The sequence below is a fragment of the Mobula birostris genome, chromosome 6 (assembly GCF_030028105.1).
Source record: "Mobula birostris isolate sMobBir1 chromosome 6, sMobBir1.hap1, whole genome shotgun sequence".
Classification (NCBI taxonomy): domain Eukaryota; kingdom Metazoa; phylum Chordata; class Chondrichthyes; order Myliobatiformes; family Myliobatidae; genus Mobula; species Mobula birostris.
The window spans coordinates 32,238,492-32,252,631 of NC_092375.1; the positions used below are offsets into that span (position 1 = coordinate 32,238,492).

Genomic DNA, 14,140 nt, shown 5'->3' on the forward strand with positions numbered 1-14,140 from the left:
ATGGCTTCCCTTACCAGGCAGTCCCAAAAGCCATCGGTGTGGCACAGTAGTTTTGTGCTGTCGAGGTCAATCCTATGGACATTGCGAATACAGTGTTCTGCTACTGCCGATTTCTCAGGGTAACCCAAACAGATACACCTCCTGTGCTCCTTGATGCAGGTTTCCACCGTGTGTCCTGTGTGACTAGTATACGCTGCTCCGCATTCACATAAAACCCAGTAAACACCAGTCGACTCCAGTCCTAGATCATCTTTGACCTGCATAAACTGTGACCTGAGCTTCCTTAAGGGTTTGTGGATACTAATCCAGTATTTCTTCAGGATCCTGGTGATCCTTGCAGGAACCGTGGAAATACAGGGAAGGCAGGGGGCAGTGACAGGTTCATTCTCGTTGTTAGGTTTTCTGGTTTTACCGTCAGCCCTTTTAAGGGCCCGATTGATTTCCTTCACCTTGTAGCCATTCTGTAGGAACGTCATGCGTAATTGTCTTATTTCCTCAGGGAGATATTCTGGGTTTGACATAGTTTTCACACAGTTAATAAAAATATTTTGTTTACTCTAAGTATCTGCAACAGGTCAAAAATGACCAAACTGTGCCTACATTATTTGTGCAAGAACAACTCTGCAATTTTTTTTGTTAAATACTATTCATTGATGTGGTCGAAGGGGGTACTTCAGGAGGAAAAATTTCTCAGCTCCTGTTGCAGGATAAATCTACTTTGGATGGAAAGTCATTGACCTGTATTAATAACCCTGCTTTTTCCGTCACATGTATTGCCTAACCTGATGGATAACTCCAACCTATATACTGTTTTCATTTGAAATGCTAGTTTTTTCACATTATTTGCAGGAAGTATCCGGACATCTTCAAGGCACGACGCCTCAAAAAGATGGCATCCATCATTAAGGAACCCCCTCACCCAGGTTATGCCTGGTTCTCATTGCTACCTTCAGGAAGGAGGTACAGAAGCCTGAAGGCACACACTCAGTGATTCAGGAACAGCTTCTTCCTCTCTGCGTTCCAATTTTTGAATGGACATTGAACTCATGAACACTACCTCACTATATTTTTATTTCTATTTTTGCATTAATTATTTAACAATTTATATATACTTACTGTAATTGTTTTTTTCTATTATTATGTATTGCATTGTACTGCTACTGCAAAGACAACAAATTTCATGACATATGCCAGTGATATTAAATCTGCATCTGAAACATCTACCTTTACAATGATTTCAGGAAAATCTCCTCAGGGCATAAAGAAAATCTACCAGAGACAAGAAATTGCCTCCGATAATAGAGCATCAAGCCAAGTTACTAACGTGAAACTGAATGAGGCCCTCCACTCATAATTTTTGCTTTATTGGGTGGAGGAGCAAAACTAATGCCATGACATGGGGTGAAAGATGGGTGGAGACTGCTTAACATCATTTGAATTTGGAATTTTGTGTAGAGAAAGCTGTGAGTTGATGTCTGATTCCATTTTGCTGATTAAAGCTTCTACGGTTTGCCGATTAGAACGACGCGGGAGATTGAAACATCAAGGCAAACGGGAATGAAACATCAAGGTGAGCATCGGCTGCCTGCCTTTTGATCATTAGAGGATCACTCTGCTATTGAAGAGGGGAGACTGCCTTTTGATCACTGGTGGGATCACTCCATGCCAGAGAGAAAAAGGCCTGCTGTAGTGGCCGGAGAATGTTACCCAAGTTATCTGAGTTTTGAATATGGACTTGGACTATAGACTTTTTTTTTCCAGACTTACAAGTTTTTTGTATTGTGTTTTTTTTTGTGTGTGAGGGAAGGAGATTGGGGGAGGGGGGTTCCCTTTTTGTTTATTTATTGTGTGGGGAGGAGGGGTTTGGTGGTTGATAATCGTGCTGCCATTCTTTTCTTTCTTGGTTTCGTGGCTATCTGGAGAAGAGGAATCTTAGAGTTGCATACTCTGATAATAAATGAACCTTTGAAAAAAAAAGCTCTCATCAGCTTAAAAGGAAAATCAGTCAAAAGGAAAATCTTCCGATCCAATGTGTTACACATTCATTGTAAACTACTTTAAAAATTCGACCTTGCGGTATTTCATCAGCATGGATCCATTGGGTCCAAACACAGTGCTGGTGTTGTACAGCTTGCCGTTCTCTTCCTCTGGGATAGAGCCTGCAGGAACAACAAAGGGAATTAGTTCCCAGGTTCTAATGTAAACACAATGCATTGCTTCACTTCTTCTAGACAATTCTTCTAGAACAAATTGCCCTATCTTTTCCTCTTAAACTAAATAACAAATAATAATTTTGTCCAGTTAAAAATATGAATATGAATACATCTGTTTTTATAAGTCATTTATAGGACATCCCAAAATACACTGATTGTTGTCACATACCACAACATCAAAAGAAAACAGTGAGGATATATTCTGTAAATATATCTTCTGGTGCTAATTTCCAGAGAAACTCTCTGATCTCTTTCAGATGAGGCATAGATTACGCTTTCATCTTAAACCATCAGACTTGAATTATCTTCTCATATCCAGTTGAAGCTTCAACAATCAGAAAGGTCAAATGCATTATCTCCTCAAATCCTGTCATGAGCCTTGCCTTCAGTTGTGAATTGAACATCTTGGCAAATTGTGATACAGATGAAAACCTTATATGAGAGTTATTTTTAATAAAACATGATATTGTTAGGCATGTATCTCATGCACATGTAGAGCAAAATCAGTCATATAATTCATGCAACTAAAAACACAGCAATCACTTGTGGTCGATATGGGAATGTGACATCTTATTATACACATTAGAAGGGCGGGAGGAGAGAGAGCAGCGCGCCACATGTGAGCAGCCCTCCAGTGAAAAATGATATTGTGTCCGTTAAATAGGGGCCGTGGACAATTTTGATTTGATGGAGACAGACGTGAAAGCACAGAGGAACATCTGGAGAAATTTCTGAAACGCCAGTTCGCTGCTGTTGTTACTGCGCAATCGGGAATCTTTCGGAGGGAAGGCCTCAAAATCCCCGGCTTTGCCTGCTGTTGGCAACCGAGATTGAGGTCGAATCGTTCGGACAGAGATGGCGCTGAGTACTTGGTGTCAGAGAGCTGATCAGAGGCTCGAAGTTTTCGGATGACTCAGAGACGGATTGTGGTCGGGCATGGCAGGGAGAGTTTTTCTTCCTTCTCCCGTCTGCATGAGATGTGGGACATTTGAGAGACTTTGAACTTTTACTGTGCTCATGGACTTCTTCATCAAGTTATAGTATTGTTGCACTGTTGTAACTATATGTTATAATTATGTGGTTCTGTCAGTTTTTTCAGTCTTGGTCTGTCCTGTGTTTTGTGATATCATACCGGAGGATTTATTGTATCATTTCTTAATGCATGCATTACTAAATGACAATAAAAGAGGACTGCGTGTCTTCATAATCTAAAAATTAAACTTCAGGCTCTTGAACAAGAGAGGATAACTACACTCATTCTATTTCTGGTGTTCCAACAACCGATGGTCTCACTTTAAGAACTCTTACATATTGTCCTTTTACGCTCTTGTTATTTATTGCTATTTATTCATTATCTGCATTTGCACTGTTTGTTGTCTATTGATCCTGTTTACAGTTCCAGTTCCATAGATTTGCTGAGTATGCCTGCAGGAAAAAGAATCTCAGGGTTGTATGTGCTCTGATAATAAATTTTACTTTGAACCTTGAAACAATAGCGGGTGTAATAAAGACATATGGGATATCTTGGTGCCATACTTATCCCCCAAGACGCACCCGCCTCCTCCATCACTCCCTCAAAAAGACACAGAGAGTGCCTTATACCAAGTTCGGTTCTAATTTCCATGAAGCATTAGGTTATCTTCAGAGCTTTAACCATGTAAAAAGTATTGTGCTTCACACCTCTATTAGTATGAGTTTTAAGCTGTTTCACAAGATGGAATAAAGCAATTACAGCGGTTTGATTTTTTTGTCAGTTTGAAATAAACTTTCAGGCAGAGATCCCATACATACCACCAATAAGATAAACATTATACTCCTTTGCTACTTCAGATAATATTTGTGTCGACTCTCCAGGGATCCTTTCTGCATTCTCAGGGAAATATTTTGTTCCATAGGGAGAATTGTAACATTCCTGTAATTTAAGAGACAGAGAATCTCTAAATTCAGGGGTTCAGAATAAAAAATCAAGGACGAGCAATCATTATCTGAATTTTGTTCAAAGCCACTGTAATGTACTTGTGGAAGAAGATAATATAACAAGGGTGCATCACAGTGAAAGAATCTGAAGGATGCCATTATGCTCAAAAGAAAACCTCAGCCTATCAACAATTTGAACTCGTGGATTGAATTATCTTTTCATTTTTGGTGGCATTTCCACAACATAAATATTAGCCCTCATTTTATCAAACTTTCCATTTGTATACAAGATGAAGTGGGACAAAGGCATCTGGCCCACTAAAGGCTTACGTAAGCCAGGACCTTAACTCATCAACGCAGCTATAATCCCTACCTGTTGTGTAGATTAGTGAAAACATTCTCTACAATCAGCAAATATTCTCACTTCAGACCAATGCAAGTTATGTTGTCACTGATGGTAAGGATTAAATTATGCAACGGCGTGTTACACTCTGTGCTGCACTTTTCTATGACCCGACTCTATAACAGGAAATGGGAACAGGTACGTTATTTCCATTACTTACAGGGAGGGCAACAACCTTTGCTCCCTTCAGAGCCGCTTCTTTCACAAACTGCCCAACTCTACTGAGGTTATTGGCTTTCAGGGGTGACACCATGAGCTGGACGAGGGCCAGTCGGAATTCTAGGAACAAAACACCAGACAACAAACATCTGTTAATAAATGACATGTCCATAACAAATCTGTGTCACCAGAATTGCCAACTTTCTTGGAATCGTTGCCACACAAGAATGTTAGAAAAGGGAGCAGGAATGGGCCATCTGCACTTGAGCCTCCCCCACTAATGGCAGGTGATCATCTTCCTCTGCCATCTTCCAGTTTCATCCCCATCTCCCTTGATTTCCTTTATGTAGTGAAATCAAGCAAACCTCCTTTTTGATCCTCCGTAGTTCGCTGGAATAGAGAATTCCAAACACTTACCAGAGTGAGTGAGGAAATTTCTCCTCATCTCAATTCTCCATGTGAATGATTTAATCTGTGAGGTTCACGTCAACAAGGAATGTTGCCGCACCCTGGTGTGTAGAATAATAAAGTAATCCAATCTAAACAATTTATCCTTTATTCTGAAACTGTGTCTTCTTGTCTAGAACTTGCTCACAAAGGCCTTATGCGATTGCAACAAAACTTCCTTACTCCAGTATCCAAATCCTCTCATTATAAGGTTGACGTCTGCCCTCCTACCTGCTTGCTATACCTGTGACTTTGTACAAACAGACCTGGCTTCCTTTGAAGATCAATGGTACCCAATCTCTTACCAGTTCTCTTGCTTTTCTGCTGCGTGTATCGAACTGGATTATCTCACATTTTTTCCCCACATTGATATTCCATCTGCATTTTCTGACCTATTCACTCAGCCTATCCATATGTTTTTGCACATGTTCTCCATGCTCAAAAGTTTTGATGAGCAAAACTGAAAATATGACATTTGGTCCCCTCAGCCAAATAGCTGATGAAGGTTGAGAATGGGGAGGAGGCATGATAGTGTGGTATCAGTTTAACACCGTTACAGAATCAGATTTAATATCATCGACATACGTTGTCGAATTAGTTAACTTTACAGCAGTGGTACAAATGAAATACCAAATAAGTATAGAGAGAAAAAAAACTGAGTTACATTAAGTATATATAGTCTATAAATTAATAAACTAAGTAGTGCAAAATAACAGAAATAAAAAAGTAGTGAGGTAGTGTTCATGGGTTCAATGGCCATTTAGAAATTAGACGGCAGAAGGGAAGAAGCTGTTCCTGAATCGCTACAGTGCCAGTAACCTGGGTTCAGTTCTGCCGCGTTCTCCCCGTGAGTAAGCCTGGTTCCTCTGTGCGCTCTGGATCCCTCATTCCAAAGGCGCACGGGGCAGTAGGTTAATTTTGTCACATCGGTGTGATTTGGCGGCACGGGCTCATTGGGTAACGAGTGCTGTATCTCTAAATAAAAATAGTTGGGACCAAGCACTTTACTCCGCAAGTTACATCATGCCAATCTGACAACTAACGGCTTGTTCCCACTCTTTCTGTCCAACAACTAATTCCCAATCCATGTCAGTAATTACCCTGAATTTAATGTATTCTAATCTTGTGGACCAACTAAATTTCTTCTGTGAGATCTTAACAAAAACCTTCCAAAAATTCAAAATAACTACATCCACCTGCGGTTTCACCAATGAAAGCTGCACTTTTTCAATCTGAGAAATTACCCTTGATTTTGATAGTGTTTCATAAAGATACCAATAGTATATTGTGCATAATATCCAGCTAAGGTAGGGTTAGCTTCACCCCAGTCCAGGAACTGAAATAAACATAGGCTTAACTGAAATAAACACTAGAACTTGGTTTTTGCTGGCCAGGGAATTGGGGAGATTAGGGTGGGATTTTTAGCTACAACACTAATTCAGAAAAGACCAACTTTTAACAACCTGTGGCATCACTCCACTGCATGTCAGAGGCATTTCTTTTTGTACAATTACCAGCAAATATATCATGATGCTGTTCACATTGTGAATGGGATACGCTGCTATGTTAAATCACATCAGCAACAAGCTCTTAACTCAGCTGTTAAAGGCTGGGTTTGTAATTATTTAAATCCATAAAATTTAATAAGGTCATTCAAAGATTAATTGCCATTCAGACTGATGTCATAACATCCAACAAATCCCACTTGCCTATCAGTCACCAATATCGATCACTGCAGTGGCTCATATAAATATTTACGTGCTGCCCCAAAATGATAGCTGGAGCTAGTAATACCTGAACATAATACTGTTACAGTGCTGATCACCGATCAGGGTTCGATTCCCACTGCTGCCTGGAAGCAGCTTGTAAGTTCTCCCTGTGACTGCATGGGTTTCCTCTGGTCTACCCTCTGGCTTCACGTCTATTATATTTTGCTTGATTATGGTTCTGTGACGTGTCTAGAAATGATTGAATATTGTGACTGGAATCAAGTAAAAAGCAATTAAGGGACTCCCCCACTACAGGAAACATCATATCTGCTCTGTTTAGGCCTTTCAGCGTTTGATAGATTTCAATGAGATCTCCCCTCATTCTTCTCAACACCACTGAGTGCCGTCTCAGAGCCATCAAACGCGCCTTGTACATTGACCCTTTCATTCCTGGAATCATTGTGGACATGGTGGAGGATTACAAATACCTGGGGATATGAATTGACAATAAACTGGACTGGTCAAAGAACACTGAGGCTATCTACAAGAAGGGTCAGAGCCGTCTCTATTTCCTGAGGAGACTGAGGTCCTTTAACATCTGCCGGACGATGCTGAGGATGTTCTACGAGTCTGTGGTGGCCAATACGATCATGTTTGCTGTTGTGTGCTGGGGCAGCAGGCTGAGGGTAGCAGACACCAACAGAATCAACAAACTCATTCGTAAGGCCAGTGATGTTGTGGGGATGGAACTGGTCTCTCTGACAGTGGTGTCTGAAAAGAGGATGCTGTCCAAGTTGCATGCCATCTTGGACAATGTCTCCCATCCACTACATAATGTACTGGGTGGGCACAGGAGTACATTCAGCCAGAGACTCATTCCACCGAGATGCAACACAGAGCGTCATAGGAAGTCATTCCTGCCTGTGGCCGTCAAACTTTACAACTCCTCCCTTGGAGGGTCAGACACCCTGAGCCAATAGGCTGGTCCTGGACTTATTTCCTGGCATAATTTACATATTATTATTTAACTATTTATGGTTTTATTACTATTTATTATTTATGGTGCAACTGTAACGAAAACCAATTTCCCCCGGGATCAATATGACTATGACTATGAACCTTCTCTGGTACCTCTCCAATGCCATCATATGTTTTCTTAGATACAGTACTGTACAAAAGTCCTGTGCACTCCAGCTAGATATGAGACTTGGCACCGTGCTGTATTTGTCAACATGGAGAGGAGAGCAAGCTCATAAATCTGGCGGGAACAAAGGATGTTGGGAATGGCGAGGGTGGAGAGCCACAGGTGGCGTGTGGGACAGGTTGCAGAGAAGGGGGGGGCTGATGCGGTGCAGAAACACCCCAGCCCTGAGACATTTCATTCCAAACAAATGGTTTACTGATCATTACAGAATGTCTCCCTCGTGCTTCCCGCTCCCTCCCTTCTCCCTTCCCCTTCTCCCAATCAGGATTACCCTCTCCCTGCCCCCTTCCCACTCTCAGCCCACAAAAGAGACCCATATCAGAATCAGGTTTATCATCACTCACATATGTCACGAAATCTGTTTTTTCTCTGCGGCAGCAGTACAATACAATACATAAAGTGGCTACAGTACTGTGTAAAAATCTTAGGCTCCCAAGCTATATACAGTATATGCTGAAGACTTTTGCACAGTCCTGCATTAACAATAAATTACACTTATAAAGCTTACCTAACACAGAAAAAAATCTCCCAAGATGTTTCATAGGGACAATTAATTCTCGGTTAAAGAACAGACAGTTGAAACTTGATTAAAGGGAAAACTTGAAGGAAGTTCTGAGAGGGGAGAAAGAAATAAGAAGGATTCAAGGAAAAGCCTGGTACCCACAAGCCCGTTGGCCTAACAGCAGAGTAAGGAAGATACTGGAAAAAGTTTTGAGGGTGATGATTAACGATCACTTGAAAAGACAGGGGTTAATCAGAAATAGCCAACATGCCTTTGTCAAGGGCACATCCTGCGTGATACATTTGACTGGATTCTTTGACGAGGTAACAAAACATATCGAGGAGAACAGGGCAGTAGATGTCATTTGCATGAACTTCAGCACAGCCTTTGACAAGTAGCACATGGGAGCCTGGTTCAAAAGGTTGGGGCCCAAGGAATCCAGGGCAAGTTGGCAAACTGGATCCAAAACCGGCTCGGTAGAATGAGACAGAGGTTGATGGTGGAGAATTGTTTTCTGCATTTCGATTCCGGAGGCTAGTAGTCTCCCACAAGGATGGGTACTGGGACCTGGCTATTTGTTACATATGTTACAAATAGCACCCAGGACATGCCCTTTTCTCACAGTTGCCATCAGGAAGGAGGTACAGAAGCCTAAAGGCACACACTCAGCGATTCAGGAACAGCTTCTTCCCCTCTGCCATCTGCTTCCTAAATGGGCATTGAACCCATGAACACTACCTCACTTTTTAATTACATATTATTCTCGTTTTTTTGCATGGTTTTTAATCTGTTCAACATACATATACTGTAATTGATTTATTACTTTTTTTCTTCTTCTATATTATGTATTGCATTGCACTGCTGCTGCTAAGTTAACAAACTTCATGACACATGCCAGTGATAATAAACCTGATTCTGATGTGAATGTCTTGGGTGTAGATCTGAACATGGAATATAGAAATCTGCAACATATTACAGGCCCTTCAGCCCACAATGTTACGCTGACCATGTAACCTACTCTAGAGACTGCTTAGAATTTCCCTACCGCATAGCCCTCTAGTTTTCCAAGCCCCATGTACCTAAGACTCTCTTAAAAGACCCTATTGTATCTGCCTCCACCGCCTTCACCGGCAGCGCACCCACCACTCCCTGTGTGAAAAACTTATCCCTGTCATCCCCTTTGTGCCTACTTCTGTTAAACTGTGCCCCCTCGTGTTAGCCATTTCAGCCCTGGGAAAAAGCCTCTGACTATCCACACAATCAATGCCCCTCATCATCTTATACACCTCTATCAGGTCACCTCTCATCCTCCGTCGCTCCAAAGAGAAAAGGCAATATGGAAGGAATTTTTTTTTTTAATTTATCGATTTATTTCCTGAGATAGAGTGCAGAATTGGCCCCTGCAGCCTTTTGAGCCCAATTTAATCCAGCCTCCGTGACTGTCTCACCCCACAACAATTCACAATGCCTCATTCATCAATCATCCGGCACCTCTTTGAGGAAACTGGAGCACCCACAGGAAACCCACACAGTCATGGGGAGAATGTACAAGCTCCTTATAGGCAGCAGTGAGAATCGAACCCGGGTCACTGGTACTGTAAGGCGTTGTGCTGAGGTTAGGAAGGCATATTGACCTTCATTAGATGGGGCACTGAATGCAGAAGTAGGGAGATTATAAAATGTTAGTTAGACCTCAGCTGGAGTAATGCGTACAGTTCTGGTCACCAAGCTCCAGGAAGGATGTGATGGCACTGGAGAGGGTCCACTGGAGATTTACCAGTACATTGCCTGGGATGGAGCAGTTCAGTTCAGAGCAGACTGAGGAAACTAGATCTGCTCTTGTTGATACAAAGGAGGTTAAGAGGAGAAAAGACTGGAGTATACACAAAAATACGAGAGATATAAAGAGGGTGGACTGTGCCCATTTCATTAATAGATAAAACTAGTGGACATAGGTTTAGGGTGAAGGGGAACAAAATCAGAGGGGATATTAGAGAGATCTTCTCCACCCAGAGAATACTATGTACCTGACACCTCGGCTGAGAGAGTGGCTGAAGACGGGTTGTTGACTGCCTTTAAGAAGTGTCCTGATGAACACTGAAATCCTTAGCCATCGAGGGCTATAGACCAAATGCTAGGTGATGGGGTGAATGCAGAAGCGTGCCCAGTTGTCAGTATGAATGAGTTGGGCTGAATGGCCTGTTTCCACACTGTTTGATGAGATAGAAACTCGGGAAGGAACTCCAGAGTGTGATAGTGTACGTGTGCAGACAAAATGGGTGTAGGAGAGTCAGTGTTCACTGAAGGGCGGCAGTACAAGGCCATACAGGGATGAAAGTTCTAATGGCAGGTTTTAGATGATTGGTATCACTATTGCTGCTCCACTCGGGGGTTATCGAGAATGGGATGGGTGAGTGTGGAGAAAAGAAAAGATTAGCTTTATTTATCACATCTGCATTGAAATATTGAACCATACAGTGAATGCGTTGTTTGCGTCAAATCAAATCTGCGAGGATTGTGCTGAAGGCACCCAGTGCTGCCACACTTTTGATGCCAACGTAGCATGCCCATGACTTACTAACCCTAACCACACAGTCCATCTTCAGACTGTGGGAGGAAACTGGAGCTCTCAGAGGAAACCCACACGAACATACAAACCCCTTCAAACTTGTTTGAACCCTGACCCGTGATAGCCGGTGTTGCAAAGCAATTGCGGTAACCACTATGCTATCATCTATTGTGGAGATACTGTAAAAGTTTCTGAATTACGTGGCCTTCAGCTTTGGGAAGCTGTGCTTAGATCAAATAAGCTTTTGCTTGGTTGCTAACTCAGAATCATAAAATCGCACAGAACCAAGATATCTCTCTAAGGCGCACTTCGTCCATGCCAACTCGATCCCATTTGACTTCATTAGGCTTATATTCTTCCTCATCCTTCCTATCTTTGTACCAGTCCAAATGCCACTGGTGGCTCGCTCTAGGTGAACGACCACCATCAGTGTGAAGAACTTTCCCCTCAAACCTTAGTTAATTTTACCCTTCTCACCGTATATCTGTGACCTCTTGTTCTAGTCTACTCTATTCAGTTCCATGGATGCCCCTCATAATTTTTCACCTCAGCCCCCAACGTTCCAATGAGAAAAATTCAATCTGTCCAACTTCTCCTTATAGCTAGAACCTCCATTCCAGGTAACATGCTGGTGAATCTCTTCCACACTCTCCCTATTGATTCCACGTCCTTCCTGTTGTGTAGCAGGAATATACACAATACTGATCTCACTCATATCCCTTAGCTCCCCACATAGATTATCCCTCTGGCCTCTACTTAGCTAACCTCTTGCTTCCAATGTACTCAGAATAGGTCATTATTCATGGTCATCTTCAACACGTAATGGTGGATAAAGTGGAAGAATGAGAGGGGAGGGCCTGGTGCTCGGGGTGAAGACAATGGCTCAATCCCCCCATGATCATCAACTAGTATCAAGTTTAAATGTTGATATCAGGCTGAGAACTCATGGCTCTACAGGGACAGCAAAAAGTCACTGCAGGGTATGCTGTGCCACCTGGCCCCATGCCACAGCAACACACACACACACACACACACACACAAAGTGCTGCAGTAACTCAGCATGTCAGGCAGAAACCATGGAGGGAAATAGCCAGTTGGTGTTTCGGGCTGAGACCCTTCACCAGGACTGGAAAGGAAGGGTAAAGAAGCCAAAATAAGAACGTGGAAGGGAGGGGAAAGTGTACAAGAATCCAGGTGAGAGGGAAGGTGAGTGGGATGAAGTAAGAAGCTGGGAGGTAATAGGTAGAAGGGGTGAAGGGCCAAAGAAGAAGCAATCTGATTGGAAAGGGGTGCAGACCATGGAAGAACGAGAGGTGATGGGGAGGTGAGAGGGGAGACAGAACGGGGAATGGAAAAAGAGAGAAGGAGGAGAGAGGGCCAAGTAGGTTTGAAAAGTTAGTCAGCCCGAAACAGATTCTGGAAGTAGGCATGACCTAAGTAGTGTATGGAGAGACCTTGGCAGCCCACTTCTGCAATTTTTATCCAGTACTCTTGGACAGAAGAGGTGGGGGTGGCTTCATGGATTGCAAGCCTAGCAAAACTGGCAGTTTCGTTTAAGCAAGGACACACAAAAGACATTATTTCGCAATTTTTCCTCTCTACCACTATTTCACACATTTTTTATTTCTACGCCAGTTAATAATTTATTTTTCTTCTCTACCCCTATCTCATCCATTCTCTATAATCTACGGGTACACCAGTACTGTAATACATTTTTTTCTCCTCTCCACCCCTATCTCACACAGTCTTTATAACCCATGTGTACACCAGTAATATTTCTCCTCTCCACCCCTATCTCACACAGTCTTTATAACCCATGTGTACACCAGTAATATTTCTCCTCTCCACCCCTATCTCACACAGTCTTTATAACCCATGTGTACACCAGTAATATTTCTCCTCTCCACCCCTATCTCACACAGTCTTTATAACCCATGTGTACACCAGTAATATTTCTCCTCTCCACCCCTATCTCACACAGTCTTTATAACCCATGTGTACACCAGTAATATTTCCCCTCTCCACCCCTATCTCACACAGTCTTTATAACCCATGTGTACACCAGTAATATTTCTCCTCTCCACCCCTATCTCACACAGTCTTTATAACCCATGTGTACACCAGTAATATTTCTCCTCTCCACCCCTATCTCACACAGTCTTTATAACCCATGTGTACACCAGTAATATTTCTCCTCTCCACCCTTTACGTCACTCATTCTCTAAATACTACAGGGTGCACCAGCAATAGTAATACCAGCCACCTAAAATCTCCCTGTAACTACTGTATCACCAGAAAGACATAAAATCCGAACCGATTGACAGCACCAAGACAATCTAACCAAACCGAAGTACAGCATTCGAATTACAACGACTAATAAAAAACCATATAAACCGTCCATATAAAAAACTTTAAACTATAATTAACCATTTTAAGTCACTTTTCGAAATCAGATGAGTTTGTATTTGCATAGATTAACCCAAATGATTGCAAGGTTACCCTTGCTTAAAAATTAACGAATCTGATAGACGGGAAAGTGCGCAGCACATAAGAACGCCGTTCTGTGTAGAATGACTTCCAATTTATGGGCATAACAAAATAAAAGCAATCGCCAGCATCTATAGTTAAGGTTTCGGAATAACTTACTTGTCATCGCTCCTGGCATGTTGTCAGACATGAAGCAAGTTTGCAAATGCACAAAACAGAGAACCCCGATCTTTCCTCCTCCTGCCCCTGGAGCTTGTCACACCCCGGAAGACAGCGACGCGCTGCTCGGGATTTGTAGTCCGCTCTGTCAGTGAAACTACAGGTACCGCCAGCAACTGCGAGCAGATCCGAAGCTAATTGGACCACATGGACCGCGCAGTGTTTAAAATCTGATAGATGTGATTCGTTTAGAACAGAACTTACTTCCAGCAGCAGTAACAATTTACTCTTAGAAATTATGGTAGAATGACCCAAAGAATCCTATAGATGGTTTTGGGGTTCCTCAGTGAAACCTTTGGGGATGCGGGGAG

General features: G+C 42.3%; 1 protein-coding gene across 1 annotated transcript in view; it reads right to left on the bottom strand.

The window, feature by feature from the left end:
* Positions 1 to 13,885, bottom strand: part of nit2 (nitrilase family, member 2) — a 32,615-nt gene extending 18,730 nt beyond the window's left edge. The window contains exons 1-4 of the mRNA XM_072260130.1: positions 13,770 to 13,885; positions 4,694 to 4,812; positions 4,005 to 4,125; positions 2,071 to 2,159 (exon numbers count right to left, since the gene is read on the bottom strand). Coding sequence (XP_072116231.1) covers positions 2,071 to 2,159; positions 4,005 to 4,125; positions 4,694 to 4,812; positions 13,770 to 13,800 — 360 coding nt within the window. The 5' untranslated portion in view covers positions 13,801 to 13,885. The remainder of the gene's footprint in view (positions 1 to 2,070; positions 2,160 to 4,004; positions 4,126 to 4,693; positions 4,813 to 13,769) is intronic.
* Positions 13,886 to 14,140: the final 255 nt, after the last annotated feature.